Below are 15,814 nucleotides of genomic sequence, written 5' to 3'. Positions count from 1 at the left end.
CCCCCACCATTCCTTTCCAGGCGGCATATGTAAGAAGACCGGTGTCAGATACCTTCATTTCACCAGATGATGCTGTGCCCTCTATGCCCAGCTTATCTAGTCATTAAAAAGCAATATTCCGCTTGTGTAAAGACATTTATTTATAGAGCAAAAGGCTTAGAAAAGATCTATTGGAATTGTCTTTAAATCAAGCCTATGGAACAAAGATGTGGGCAACATTTATGGCATAAACCCAAACCTCAGCTTCCCCTTTTTTTCTTTATATTATGCCCACATGCATCTTTGACTCGTTGGTTGTGAGTTAAGGCATTATTCTTATTGGAAAAGAAAATGAGGGACATGGCAAAGAAGTACCAGGATCCTCTAGGTCAGAGTTCGGCGAGAGATTCAAACTCTAGAAAAAGTCAGGATAGCAGCTCCAGGTTAGAAAACAGGTTTTCCATCATCCACTGGGTTGGCTGGTTCTCCTTCCAGACTACTTGAGCCTTTTCTTTTGTCTAACCAAATATTCAGTATCTAAAGGGTTAAGGAACACATAGCAAGCTATTATGAACCTTATACACTAAAGTATTGCAAGTTTATTTTGTTGGCAAATAGACTCAACTATACTTTTTTCTTTAAAGTATGATGCTACCCAGAAAAGAAACCCACAAATGTCTTCTAGCTACTATATCTTATCCCCTAAAGATGGGAAAGTGTGAACATACATTAATATCAACAGATGAAGCAACCAAAAAATACACAGTGACTCCAGCCTCTTTGGAGTTTAGCCCTTGACTTGAGGCTCTGGAAACGGGAATTCCCATTACTTGTCTATCCTCAGCTCTCTTAAGAGCTCTTCATTGCTGCCTGCATTCCTAGACTACTTCACTATCAAAGCTGGACTTACTGAGGCTCAGGGTTTTCCAAACCAGCAGGCACATTATCAATCCTTCGGGGCCTTAATCACCTTTAAAAATAAACTCTGAGAACACAAAGTCACCTCGAAATCACCTTTATTCTCATAGGCATTCTGAAATCAAGATTCCAGAGGCTACAGGTCTCTACATATAGTACCTGAATCTGCTCCAGGACTTCTCGCCGCATCTCCACAGCCATATGGTATACATGATGATCAGAGTCATTGTACATTACAGCATTTTGGAACATCAGCATCAGGTCTCGCAGGAATTGGGCCATGGTGCGAATCTGACCCTTAGAGAGATTTCTCTTCAGGCTAGTTAAGTCCATGGGTCTGCAGGCGGCCAGGAAAAAAACAAAGAAAATCAAACCTTCATGTAGAACATATGATAACCTAACATGTTCTCTTGAAGAACTAACCAGTTCTTAATGAAAACAGTAGCAAAGATAACAACCCTCATCAGATAATAAAATTGCAACAGCCGTTAATATTTGCCTGTTTACAATAGGCCAAACACTGTATTTCTATACTAACTCACTTAATCCTCTCAATAAACCTGTAAGGTAGGTATCATTAATATCCCTTTTTTTTTTTTTTCAGTCGGAGTTTCACTCTTGTTGCCCAGGCCGGAGTGCAATGGAGCAATCTCAGCTCACTGCAACTTCCGCCTCCCAGGTTCAAGTGATTCCCCTGCCTCAGCCTCCAGAATAGCTGGGATTACAGGCACCTGCCACCATGCTCAGCTAATTTTTGTATTTTTAGTAGAGATAGGGTTTCACCATGTTGGTCAGGCTAGTCTTGAACTCCTGACCTCAGGTGATCCACCTTCCTTGGCCTCCCAAAGTGCTGGGATTACAAGCGTGAGCCACCGCCCCGGCCTTATTATCTCCATTTGACAGATGAAGAAATTGAAATCTAAAGAGGTTAAGTACTCACTGAAAGGTACACAGCCTGAATTCCAATTCAGAGGCAGCCTGACTCCAGAGCCCACAGGTCAAGCCACTATATTCTACTATCAGAGGAGGAGTGCTGGCCCCAGGTACCAAAGTTGTAAAGAGCACCAATGATCAGTTTATCACACAGTAGTTATTTGCTTTTTACAATGTATAGTCATATATTATTTAATCTACTTCTCTTACTGCACAAATAAAAAGCTAAGAATAATTTTTTTCTCCTTTCATGGAGATGAAAAAAGGATCAAGTGAATATTAAGACAATATTAATGAGACACAGAAAGTAGATATATAAGAGAAGTCACAGCAGTGTAGAAAGAAGACTGAACTGCAGGTAAGAATCTGGGGCTTAGTTCTAGCTCTGCTATTAACTGTTGGTTGATCACGAGCAAGTCATGACCAAGCACCTCCGAGCTTTAGTTTCCTCATTCCTAAAGAAGTTTGTCTCTGCTGTTTGAATGATGGTATCATTCTGTCTCTGCTGTTTGAATGATGGTATCCCCTCTAAAATTCATGTTGAAACTTAATCCCCTGCCGGGCGCGGTGGCTCACGCTTGTAATCCCAGCACTTTGGGAGGCCGAGGCGGGCGGATCACGAGGTCAGGAGATTGAGACCACAGTGAAACCCCGTCTCTACTAAAAATACAAAAAATTAGCCGGGCGTGGTGGCGGGCGCCTGTAGTCCCAGCTACTCAGAGAGGCTGAGGCAGGAGAATGGCGTGAACCCGGGAGGCGGAGCTTGCAGTGAGCCGAGATTGCGCCACTGCACTCCAGCCTGGGTGACAGAGCGAGACTCCGTCTCAAAAAAAAAAAAAAAAAAAGGAAACTTAATCCCAAGTGTAACAGTATTAAGAGGTGGGGCCTTTGGGAGGTAATTAAGTCACGAGTGCTCTGCCTTCATGGATGGGATTAGTATCCTTATAAAAGGGCTCCATATCGAAGAGAGTGCCCTCTTATCCTTCTGTCCCTTCTGCCATGTGAGGATACAGTGTTCCTCCCCTCTGCAGAATACAACAACAAGGCATCATCTTAGATGCAGAGGCAGAGAGTAACCCACCTCACACACCAAAACTACCAGTGCCTTGATCTTGCACTTCCCAGCCTCCAGAACCAAAACAAAGAAACATAGATTTCTATTGTTTATAAATTATCCAGCCTGTGTTATTGTGCTATAGTAGTACAGACTAGTGACTCTCCAAAGGTCCTATCATGATCTTTTGCATTCTATTACCATACAGGTTTATGACAGCATTTTAGATGACCTATGCTATAAAAATCCAAAATAGGCCGAGCACAGCGGCTCAAGCCTGTAATCCCAGCACTTTGGGAGGCCGAGGCAGGTGGATCATGAGGTCAAGAGATTGAGACCATCCTGGCCAACATAGTGAAACCCCGTCTCTACTAAAAATACAAAAATTAGCTGGGCGTGGTGACGTGCGCCTGTAGTTCCAGCTACTCGGGAGGCTGAGGCAGAAGAATCACTTGAACACAGGAGACGGAGGCTGCAGTGAGCCAAGATCTCATCACGGCACTCCAGCCTGGCGACAGAGTGAGACTGTCTCAAAAAAAAAAAAAAATCCAAAATAGGCTGGGATTACCTGCCTGTAATCCCAGCATTTTGGAAAGCTGAGGTGGAAGGATTGCTTGAGACTAGGAGTTTCAGACCAACCTGGGCAATCTAGTGAGACCCCATATCTACAGAAAATTTAAAAATTCCTCCTCAGTGATATTGTGAAGAAAAATAAAGTTATTAATAACATTTCAAACAAAGAAAATATTTTATTACAATAAAAATATCAGGCCAGGCACAGTGGCTCACACCTGTAATCCCAGCACTTTGGGAGGCTGAGGTGGGTAAACTGCATGAGCCCAGGAGTCTGAGACAAGCCTGGGCACCATGGTGAAACTCTATCTCTACAAAAAATATAAAAATTAGCCGGGCATGGTGGCACACACCTCTAGACCCAGCTATTAGGGAGGCTGAGGTGGAAGGATTGCTTAAGCCTGGGCAGTTGAGGCTCAGTTATCCAAGAAATGTGCCACTGCACTCCAGCCTGAGCAACAGAGTGAGACCTGTCTCAAAAATTAATAGTAAGTAAAAATTTAAAAAATAATAAATTTAAAAATTAGCTAAGTGCAGTGGCACATGCCTGTAGTCCCAGCTACTCAGGAAGCTGAAGTGGGAAGATTGCTTGAGCCCAGGAGGTCAAGGCTGCAGTGAGCCATGATTGCATCACTGCACTCCAGCAACAGAGTGAGACCCTGTCTCAAAAAATTTTTTTAAATAAAAAATAAAAATAAAATCCCAAAATAGTGAGAGGTGAAGCTGGCTGGGCTTCTGGGTCAGATGGGGACTTGGAGAACTTTTCTGTCTAGCTAAAGGATTGTAAACACACCAATCAGTGCTCTGTATCTAGCTAAAGGTTTGTAAACACACCAATCAGCACTCTGTAAAAACGCATCAATCAGCGCTCTGTGTCTAGCTAAACGTTTGTAAATGCACCAATCAGCCCTCCGTAAAAATGCACCAATCAGCGCTCTGTGTCTAGCTAAAGCTTTGTAAATGCACCAATCAGCACTCTGTAAAAATGCACCAAAAAAGTTTGTAAATGCACCAATCAGCATGCTATAAAAATGGACCAATCAGCACTCTGTAAAATGGACCAATCACCACTCTGTAAAATGGACAAATCAGCAGGATGTGGGCAAGGCCAAATAAGGGAATAAAAGCTGGCCCCCCAAGCCAGCAGTGGCAACCCAGTGGGGTCCCCTTCCACACGGTGGAAGCTTTGTTGTTTCACTCTTTGCAATAAATCTTGCTGCTGCTCACTCTTTGGGTCCGCACTACCTTTCTGAGCTGTAACACTCACCATGAAGGTCCACCGCTTCGCTCCTGAAGCCAGTGAGACCACGAACCCACGGGGAGGAACAAACAACTCTGGATGTGCCACCTTTAAGAGCTGTAACACTCACTGCGAAGGTCTGTGGCTTCACTCCTGAAGCCAGCGGGACCACCAACCCACTGGGAGGAACGAACAACTCCAGAGGCGCCACATTTAAGAGCTGTAACACTCACTGTGAAGGTCTGCGGCTTCACTCCTGAACTCAGCGAGACCACAAACCCACCGGGAGGAAGAAACTCCAGATACATCTGAACATCTGAAGGAACAAACTCCAGACACACCATCTTTAAGAACTGTAACACCGCAAGAGTCTGAAGCTTCATTCTTGAAGTCAGCGAGACCAAGAACCCACCGGAAGGAACCAATTCCGGACTCAATACTACAATCAACCAATGTTCATAACTTCCATTTGGATCGACATCTGTGCCTTAGTATACCTATAACTAACTAACTGAATAAATACAGGGTTCCTTTTAAAGTTTTGCTCCAAAAGAATAGTGTCAAAAACAACCAAAGGCTAATTTAAGACTATAATTAATGATCAGGCTGGGCACCAAGGCTCCCCAGCCTTTGGAAGGCCTAGGCAGGTGGATTGCTTGAGCTCAAGAGTTCAAGACCAGCCTGGGCAACATGGCAAAGCTTCGTTTCTACAAAAAATACAAATATTAGCTGGACGTGATGGCTCATGCTTGTAGTCTTAGCTACTTGGGAGGCTGAGGCTGGAGAATAGCTGAGGCTGGGAAGCAGATGTTGCAGTGAGCCAAGACTGTACCACTGCACTCCAGCCTGGGCAACACAGTGAGACCCTGTCAAAAAAAAATATATATATATAGAATGGATCATATTACTTAAAAGTCAATAGTACAAAATAAAAAGCCTATATCATCCTTTTGTTCCCTGAATTCCTTCTTAAATGAAGATATGATACTGAGCTCATCATAACTTTATAAACTTGTTTGGCTATGAAACATATCTTGAGTTTGTAAGTTATAAAAATAATCTAACAGATGGGAAATAAAAAATGAAAAGGCAGATATAAAAGCAACCAACCTTTCTTGACCCCTTTTTCACTGACCTTTTTACCACATCCTTGTACCCTGGGGCCTGCCTTTCTGACACAGGTTTCAGAAATGGACTGCTGAATCTGTTAAGGGAAAAACCCCGAGAGGATAAAGAAACCCTGGCAAGGCACTCTGAACGAGAAGAGTAGCTCAGTTCTTAGTAGACTTCCTTTAGGGGAATGCAGACTGTCAGCACCATTAGGGAAAAATCTATTTGTTCCCCCTTGCCAGAGAGTTAAAAAAAACACAAAACTATAAAATATCTAACTACTATTACAATATACTGATTTAGGGCTCAGAAATTTGTTCAAAGTTCCCGAGGCCCCGTCTCTGTGAAAAAAGAGAATCCACCAAATTGAAAAGAATATACGTTTTACATACAGATTTTATCATGTAATAGGAACCAATTTCTAGAGGCAACTCAAATGGCACAGCAACTATTTCTTGTACAGACTTGTGAAAGCAGCTGTGGGTACTTTGGGATAAATCGGGCTTAGATATAGAATCTACCTTTCAACTATGGCTCATTTGAGGGATGAACTTATCTCCTTTTATGCTTAAACCCCAATATGTATTACTGCTTCAGTTCTGAACATAATCCTATTACCACTTTGGAGACCTACCTGTGACTGGCAATCATCTTCCAGACTGGCAGGAGAGTCTTCTTAAATAGCAAATGATCCTGAACAGGGTCATCCTGGCTTAGATCAGTCCTATGAGGATAAAACATGAAGAAAAGAGACAGTAACTTCACAAATAATATTCTATCTCCCCCAGGTGGGTAATGAGGTTTTCTTAAGACATGCTCCTAATTAATATCTGAAGCTTTTTATCTCCCCTTAAGTTATCTGGCCAAGCAGACTTAGTTATTAATATCTATTGCTTTCTCTTTTAATTTTTTAATTTTATTTTTCTGAGACAGAGTCTTGCTCTGTTGCCCAGGCTGGAGTGCAGTGGCATGATCTCAGCTCACTGCAACTTCTGCCTCCCAGGTTCAAGCGATTCTCCTGCCTCAGCCTCCCAAGTAGCTGGGACTAAAGGTGCACACCGCCACGCCCAATTAATTTTTGTATTTTCCATAGAGATGGGGTTTTGCCATGTTGGCCAGGCTGGTCTCAAACTCCTGGCCTCAAGTGATCCACCCGCCTCAGCCTCCAAAAGTGCTGGGATTACAGGCATGAACCACCATGCCCAGCCAATTTTTTTTTTTTTTTTGAGACAGGGTCTTGCTCTGTTGCCCAGGCTGGAGTGCAGTAGTGTGATCATGGCTCACTGCAGCCTTAACCTGCTGGGCTCAAGTGATCCTCCTGCCTCAGCCTCCCAAGTAGCTGGGACTCCAGGCACATGCCACCATGCCCTGCAGCTAATTTCTGTATTTGTTGTAGAGACAAGGTCCCACTATGTTGCCCAGGCTGGGTATCTACTGCTTTCTAATAAAGATTTCATATTTAATCTAAATTGTAAGGTAAGAATGTGGAATTTACCATCCAAGACTGTGAACTGTCATGAGATAAGATGTCTCAGATTGGGCCCGGCGCGGTGGCTCACGCCTGTAATCCCAGCACTTTGGGAGGCTGAGGTGGGCAGATCACAAGGTCAGGAGATTGAGACCATCCTGGCTAACATGGTGAAACCACGTTTCTACTAAAAATACAAAAAAAATCAGCTGGGTGTGGTGGCGGGCACCTGTAGTCCCAGCTACTTGGGAGGCTGAGGCAGGAGAATGGCGTGAACCCAGGAGGCAGAGCTTGCAGTGAGCCGAGATCGTGCCACTGCACTCCAGCCTGGGTGACCGAGCGAGACTCCGTCTCAAAAAAAAAAAAAAAAGTCTCAGATTGCAGATTTCCTGCTGTTTGTACGTCACAATATGTCATCTCTGCACTGTATTGCTCATACTTAAGGAGTTACAGAAAAGTAAATGAAGACATTCCTCACCAATCTACATTTTAAACTGTATCCTATTTGTGTACCAAAAATTGAAATCTAGGCTGAGCACAGTGGCTTAGGCCTATAATCCCAGTACTTTGGGAGCCTGAGGTGGGACTGCTTGAAGCCAGGAGTTCAAGACCCAGCCTGGGCAACAAAGCGAGACCCTGTCTCTATGAGAAAAAAATCTGCTCTTCAAAAAAAAAAAAAAAATACATATATATATATATATATATATATATATATGCATGGTTCAGCTGTATATCTTAAAAAACACTAGAATAATTATTAGTTTTGCCTTTCCACAGACAACTGGGTGGATCTGGGATACACTGAAGAAAAAAAAAAAAACAGTTCATACTATATTCTCTCAACAGATGGATCTGACACAGGCCGGAAAAAGAACAATTTATTTATTACCATAACAAAAATAACTTTGCTGGACGTAGTGGCTCATGCCTATAATCCCAGCACTTTGAAAGGCTGAGGCAGGAGAATCACTTGAGGCCAGGAGTCACAGATAAAAACAACTTTGTTTTTCTGCTTTAAAAAGTAATTCACTTCATGCCAGATGCAGTAGTTCATGCCTATAATCCCAGAACTTTGGGAGGCCAAGGCAGGGGATCGCTTGAGTCCAGGAGTTTGAGACCAGTCTGGTCAATGTGACGAAACCCCGTCTCTAACAAAAATACAAAAAAATCAGCTGGGTGTGGTGGTGCACACCTGTGTTCCCAGCTATTCGTGAGGCTGAGGTGAGAGGATCACCTGAGCCCAGGAGGCGGAGGCTGAAGTGAGCCAAGATCATGTCATTGCACTCTAACTTGGGCAACAGAGTGAGATCCTATCTCAAAAAAAAATTAATATTTTTTTGGTTTCCTGTTAAAAAAAAACAGCCCCCATTAAGATTTGAAAATGTGTTCTTTAGTCCTATAATTATCTATACAAAGATAAGACAATTATATAAGCCAGGGGTGTGCAATCTTTTGGCTTCCCTGGGCCATACTGGAAGAAGAATTGTCTTGGACCACACATAAAATACACTAACAATAGCTGATGAGCTGGAAAAAAAAAAAGGTCAGTGCATAAATCTCATAATGTTTTAAGAATTTGTGTTTGGACACATTCAAAGCTGTCCTGGGCTACAGGCTAGGGATTAGACAAGCTTGACATAAACAATCCCCTAAGAGACGTGAAAAAGAAACAAAGATCACAAACTTCAAAATAATTTTTTTCTTTCGTTTTCTTGTTTTGTTTTTTGAGACAGGGTCTTGCTCTGTCACCCAGGCTGTGTAGTGACATGATCATAGCTCACTGTAACCTTCACCTCCCAAGTTCAAGCAGTCCTCCTGCCTTGGCCTCCTGTGTAACTAGGACTACAGGTGTATGCCCCCACACCCAGTAAATTTTGTTTATTTTTTGTAAAGATGAGGTTTCACTGTGTTGCCCAGGCTAGTCTCAAAATCCTGAGCTCAAGCAATCCTCCTGCCTCTGCCTCCCAAAGTGCTGAGATTACAGGTGTGAGCCACTGCGCCTGGCCAAATTTTTTCTTTAAAAAAAATTTTTTTTTAGCTTCTCCCTTGTCTCTTACATCAAAATAATTTTCCATTTCAAGTTCATAAAAGCAATTTTAATATTTTTAAAAGAGGTATAGTTTGGGCCAGGCACAGTGGCTCATGCCTGTAATACCAACACTTTAGGAGGCTGAGGTAGGAGGATCACTTGAAACCAGGAGTTCAAGACAAGCCTGGGCAATATAGCAAGTCCGGCCCTGTCTCTACAAAAAATAAAAAATCAGCTGGGTGTGGTGGCCTATGGCTGTATTCCCGGCTACTTGGAAGCCTGAGGTGGGAGGATCCCTTGAGTTCAGGAAGTCAAGCTGCAGTGAGTCATGATCATGCCCAATGCACTCCAGCGTGGGTGATGGAGCTAGACCCTGTCTCTATTAAAGAAAAAAAAAGCACCATAGTTTGTATATTAGGTATAGTTTGTATAATATTAGCTCTATCACCCAGGCTGGAGTGATACAGACTAGGCTAGATTACAGTGGCACAATCATGGCTCACTGCAGCTTGACCTCCTGGGCTCACGCAGTCCTCCCACCTCAGCTTCCAGAGTAGCTGAGACTATAGACAAGTGACACCATACCTGGCTAAATTTTTTTAAATTTTTATTTTGTAGAGGCACGGTCTCCCTATGTTGCCCAGGCTGGTCTCAAAGTCCTGGGATCAAGGGATCCTCCTGCCTTGGCCTCCCAAAGTGCTGGAATTACAGGTGTGAGCTACCACACCTAGCCTTGAAAGACAGTCCTAATATTGATTAAACAGATTTGTTTTATAACAGGAGAGCAATATAGACTTCTATTTATATGATGTTAAAATTATATTTAATTATATTTTTTGTGTTTTCCAACTCTAATTTTCTTTAACTTATAAAAGTAATCCATTTCATGATTCAAATAGGCATAAACAGAAGTATGAATCTTAACAAACTTGGATGAAAGTCTATGCTTACAGCTTTGAGGAGGTAGCATGGCTGCAAAGTGTATCCACCAAGGGAGTCTCCTTAATGTTAAAGGCATCATCACACTTGCCTGAAGGAGGCTGGTCTTCCATCTCTGACACATATACTTCACCCTGGTCCTTCCTTTTGGATTCTTGCTGAGCCTCCCCCTAGGAATGCCAGGAAACAGGAAACTTTAGAAGGAGATTTACTTTCTGCATAGTAATTTTACTTGCATAGAGTAAATGAAGGCTGCCCTTAAGGTGAGGTCAATTATATAAAGCTACAAAAGAAATTAAAGAAAGCTGACTTAACTAGACCTAAGTTAATGAGTTCTTGGTAACAATCTTGCTGGAAGACTTTGACTCTGTGCCACTCACCTCCACCAAAATGGAAAAGCATTATTTGCCCAATTCTCATTGGATTCTTTAAAAATCATCATGATCACCTGGGGCCCTGGAGTTAACTACTCTAGCTGGCCAGATAATTTTTTTGTTTTTGAGACAGGGTCTCACTCTGTTGCCCAGGCTGGAGTGCAGTAGCATCATCATGGCTCACTGCAGCCTTGAACTCCTGGGCTCCCCCTGAGACTCCCAAGTAGCTGGAACTACAGGGACATGCCACCATACCTGGCTAATTTGTTTTTTGTTTTTTGTAGAGATGGTGTCTCCCTGTATTGCCCAGACTGGTCTTGAACTCCTGAGCTCAAGACATCCTCCTGCCTCAGCCTCCCAAAGCACTGGGATTACAGGCATGAGCCACTGCACCCCGCCTGCCAGATAATATTAATAATGATGATGGTATTCTAAATTTTACTGATTGCTTACTACAAGCCAGGCACTGTGCTAAGTGCTTTACATGAATTATATCATTTAAACCTCACAGCAAACCCACAAAATAGGGTGCTATTATTGCATTTCTGCAGAGAAAACTGAAGTTCTAAAATGTTCACTAACATGCTAAAGGTAACACAGCTAAAACTGGTGCTAAATCCAGGATTTGGGTCCAGGTAGTTTAACTTTCTGGAGTCAGCTTATGTGCTCTAACTACTCTGTTCTACTTCCCTAGGCAGAAGACCAACAAGACAGCTGATTTAAGTTACTTTCTTACCTCTTCACTCTCTGTGAGTAGTCCCTGAACTGCACAAATAACTGAGGGAGCTAAATCCACCTCTGGCTTTCCATTTTCTCCCAGTGGCTTTTCAGCTACTAAGGGGTCTCCTTTGGCTGAAAGCTCTTCAGTCTCTCTGCAGAGCTCCCTTTCTCCTTCGCTAGCTTTAATTTCCCTTCCTTCTTGTCTGGTACCAGATGGAGGGCAGCAGCCTTCACTTGATTCGTTGCTGCTGATGCACAAGGGCTCCATTAAATAAGCTACCTGCAATCAAAGTTTATTATTAGATGCATAGGAACACCAATGAAAATCATCATCCACATATCAACAATGCCACATGCTAACACTGTCACAGTGACTAAGTCTGAGAGGACAAAATGGTTTAATTAATACAGTCGTCTAAAATCTGCCAAATATCTTATATACACAGGCACTGGGCTGGTTGGTGGGGACACTACAGTGAACAAGAAAGATATCGTTCTTGCCTCTTCCAGGAGTTTATGTTCTAATTTTTCATCTCAAGTGTCAACTCTGATCAACTGGGAGTGGCTGTCTAGAATAAAGTGTTAAAAATTTTGTCTACCACAGACACTTGTAGAGAGAAGTGGCAACATTTGAAATGGATGCTTGCTGATCTTGATCTAGGGTCTCCTAAATGTGTTCAGTAACAGCATACATATAACTCTCTGTCCAATTCTGTTTATTTCTGGTCCTCAGCCCTTAACCAAGGTAATGACACTTAAAAATAGTACCTTAAAGTCACAGCATTTTAAGCTTCAAGGAAAATTTGGGCAAGTATAACTTCCCACAACTCCAAAAGCATGAATTACAAGGATGCTCATAAAGCAGTCCTTATGACCCAGGCCCCTAATGACTGAGGTATTAGAAATTCAGACAAAAAGCATGCATTTTTTTATTTTTAACTTTTTATTTTTGAGACGGAGTCTCGCTCTGTTACCCAGGCTGGAGTCCAATGGCACGATCTCAGCTCACTGCAACCGCCGCCTCCCGGGTTCAAGCGATTCTCCTGCCTCAGCCTCCCAGGTAGCTGGGATTATAGGCACATGCCACCAAGCCCGGCTAATTTTTGAATTTTTATTTTTATTTATTTATTTATTTATTTAGAGACAGAGTTTCGCTCTGTCACCCAGGCTGGAGTGCAATGGTGTGATCTCAGCTCACTGCAACCTCTGCCTCCCAGGTTCAAGTGATTCTCCTGCCTCAGCCTCCTGAGCAGCTGGGATTACAGGCGCCCGCCACCACGCCCGGCTAATTTTTTGTATTTTTAGTAGAGATGGGGTTTCACCATCTTGGCCAGGCTGGTCTTGAACTCCTGACCTCAAGTGATCCGCCCGCCTCGGCCTCCCAAAGTGCTGGGATTACAGGCGTGAGCCACTGCGCCCAGCCATTTTTGTATTTTTAGTAGAGACGGGGTTTCACTGTGTTGGCCAGGCTGGTCTCAAACTCCCAACCTTAAGTGATCCACTGGCCTCAGCCTCCCAAAGTGCTGGGATTACAGGCGTGAGCCACTGCGCCCGGCCCAAAAAGCATGTATTTGGTGCATATTCTGTATCAGCACGAAGTGCTGAGGACATAGCAATGAACTTAATCCCTGCCACTGTGGAGCTTATATTTTAGTAAACAATATTAAGAGTGGTAGAAGCATGTAAGGATAAGCATTCTCTTAGAAAGTTGAGGCTCTTCCAGCTTTGGAAATAAGAGCTCGCTGTTACCTCAGAGAGAAAGTGGAGGAGGTTCTGGTGGCTGGCTTTCTTTGCCGCTTCCTGAGATTCCTCACTGCCTCCGTCCCCAACAAGCAGTTCACTAGGTTCTCTTCCTGGGCTGCTTTCCTCTAGTTCCTCAGCCTCTGGATCCTCAGTTTCCCTCCAGTTGCCCACATCAAGATCCAGACTGGAGTCCCATGAGCTGAAGAGGGACCTGCAGTCATTGCTCAACTCAGAGTCACTGGGATAATCTTGTTCAGAATCCAGCCAAACCCACTCATGTCCTATCTGTAAATACACAGGAAAAAATGCATTAAATTCATTCAAATAAATATTCCTGAGGCATCTCCATCTCTCAAGTTCAGTAGAAAAATAAGGGGCCAGAAATTTATTTGTATTCAAGTATTCATCATGAGGAAGAATTAAAATCTTGCTGAAGGGAGACATGAGATGAAATTATATTTGTCTTTGGGAATAAAGAAAAAGCCCCATGTCAGTATAACAGAGATATTACACCATACAATACAGTATAATAGAGACATTAATATTACCTAATAATTATTTTTACTTGGAATTCCTCATACTCACACTGAAAGAAGGGAAAGAACTGGAGCATAGCTAGCTCAATTATTTTCCCCTAGCCCAAATCATCCATAACTAAACCGTAAGGCAAACAAATTGAGGGGGCAGGGGATATTTTCCTCAGTGTATAAACATTTTTAACCTATGAACCATTAAATCTTCAAAACACACTTTAGGATTGCCTTTGGCATCCTTCTGGTCATATCCAACTTGATATTGAGAAATACCAAGCTTAAAATATATCTTCCCTTGCTCTCATTATATCACTATCTTGGTTTTCTTACATCTTTCTTTGTCCTCTCCCTTTTACAACTTTCAATAAATCCCTACCTTCTATGTTCCTCTTGGTCCTCTGCTTTCTTATTAATGTATTTTTTAAAAATGTATATATACTTTGAGGTTTCAACTTTGACCTCTATTCAGGTGGCTCCCAAATCTCTACCTTTACTTCTTATATGAATTCTGGTCTCATTTCTCCATGCATCCAAAAGTCAATTCCCTTTAGATGCTCTACCACCTGCTGTAACATTTCTGAAATAAAAATCGCATTTCCTCTATCTCCAAAATCACTGCTTCTTCCCAATTTCCTTATCCCCATCACCATTTTCTTTCTTTTTTTTTTTTTTTTGGAACAAAGTTTCACTCTTGTTGCCCAGGCTGGAGCACAATGGCCCAATCTCGGCTCACTGCAACCTCTGCTTCCTGGGTTCAAGCAAATCTCCTGCCTCAGCCTCCTGAGTAGCTGAGATTACAGGTGCCCGCCACCACGCCCGGCTAATTTTTGTATATTTATAGAGATGGGGTTTCACCAGGTTGACCAGGCTGGTCTTGAACTTCTGACCTCAGGTGATCCACCAGCCTTTGCCTCCCAAAGTGCTGGGATTACAGGCGTGAGCCACCACACCTGACCCCATCACCATTTTCTTAGTCTACAGAACCCACAATTCTGTTTTGACCCTTCCTTCACTTATATTCAGTAAGCAAGTCCTCTTCCCAGTTTTCTTCCACAATAAGTTTTCTCAGTGTCCATCCTTTCCTGAACAAATGCCATAGTCTCCTAGTCAGCTTTTCTATCTTTAATCCTATCTGCTCTCAACAAATAGTTATTCTACTCAAGGCTTTATAACAGCTATCACCTCAAATATAAATTTCTCAATCTGCCAAAGTCCTCCACAAATTTAGCCTTATTTTGTTCCCTTCACTCACATGTACACCTCCTTATTCCTTAGTATAATCCCTGTTCTAATTACATTTGTCTCCGTATTGCCACCCACCACCCCCACCAGATGCCTACACCTTCCATTCAGTTTGCTAGTCTCATTTATCACCTTCTCTACCAACTCAAAACGTATGTCCTTTAATGGACCTTTTCCACACACTTCTCCCAACTTTTAGAGCTTGTGTTTGTATCACATGCCTGTTTGCAGACTGCTTTGGGACTACAGTATTATTTTTTATTTTCCTTTCTTGTTTGCAACATGTCCATGTAACAAGGAATTTCATGTTCTAACTCCTGGACTAATTGAATACCTTTCCATCGCCTCACAAAGACTATCTTCTCTTCCTTAGCATCCTAATATAGTTCTATTAAAGGCCAAAAGATCTGTGGCTTCTAATCGTATCCTCTTAAACCCCTTTCTCAAGAAGACTTTGACTATTAGACGAGGCTCCAGTGTGACATATTATCTAAATATTTATTTTGTTATGGCCGGGCGCTGTGGCTCACGCTTGTAATCCCAGCTTTGGGAGGCCGAGGCGGGCAGATCACGAGGTCAGGAGATCGAGACCACAGTGAAACCCCGTCTCTACTAAAAATACAAAAAAAAATTAGCCGGGCGTGGTGGCGGGCGCCTGTAGTCCTAGCTACTCGGAGAGGCTGAGGCAGGAGAATGGCGTGAACCCGGGAGGCGGAGCTTGCAGTGAGCCGAGATTGCGCCACTGCACTCCAGCCTGGGCAACAGAGCGAGACTCCGTCTCAAAAAAAAAAAAAAAAAAATTTATTTTGTTATAAAATGATATTCATCTAATACTCATTTTTTCATCATAGCCATCTGTTTATAATAAAAAGTTCATAACTTTTTTTTTTTTGAGATAGAGTCTTGCTCTGTCGCCGGGCTGGAGTGCAGTGGCTCGATCTCGGGTCACTGCAACCTCT

At 42.8% G+C, this 15,814-nt stretch overlaps 1 protein-coding gene across 1 annotated transcript in view; it reads right to left on the bottom strand.

Annotated features, from left to right (window-relative positions):
- Positions 1 to 122: 122 nt before the first annotated feature.
- BRD8 (bromodomain containing 8) overlaps positions 123 to 15,814 on the bottom strand; it is a 39,877-nt gene continuing 24,185 nt past the window's right edge. Inside the window, exons 21-27 of the mRNA XM_030828678.1 lie at positions 13,087 to 13,365; positions 11,354 to 11,617; positions 10,256 to 10,413; positions 6,442 to 6,531; positions 5,833 to 5,901; positions 1,057 to 1,234; positions 123 to 516 (exon numbers count right to left, since the gene is read on the bottom strand). Of these exons, the coding sequence (XP_030684538.1) occupies positions 424 to 516; positions 1,057 to 1,234; positions 5,833 to 5,901; positions 6,442 to 6,531; positions 10,256 to 10,413; positions 11,354 to 11,617; positions 13,087 to 13,365 (1,131 nt within the window). The 3' untranslated portion in view covers positions 123 to 423. The remainder of the gene's footprint in view (positions 517 to 1,056; positions 1,235 to 5,832; positions 5,902 to 6,441; positions 6,532 to 10,255; positions 10,414 to 11,353; positions 11,618 to 13,086; positions 13,366 to 15,814) is intronic.

Source organism: Nomascus leucogenys, chromosome 2 (genome assembly GCF_006542625.1).
Source record: "Nomascus leucogenys isolate Asia chromosome 2, Asia_NLE_v1, whole genome shotgun sequence".
Taxonomy (NCBI): Eukaryota; Metazoa; Chordata; class Mammalia; order Primates; family Hylobatidae; genus Nomascus; species Nomascus leucogenys.
This window is presented reverse-complemented; position numbering and strand designations above follow the sequence as displayed.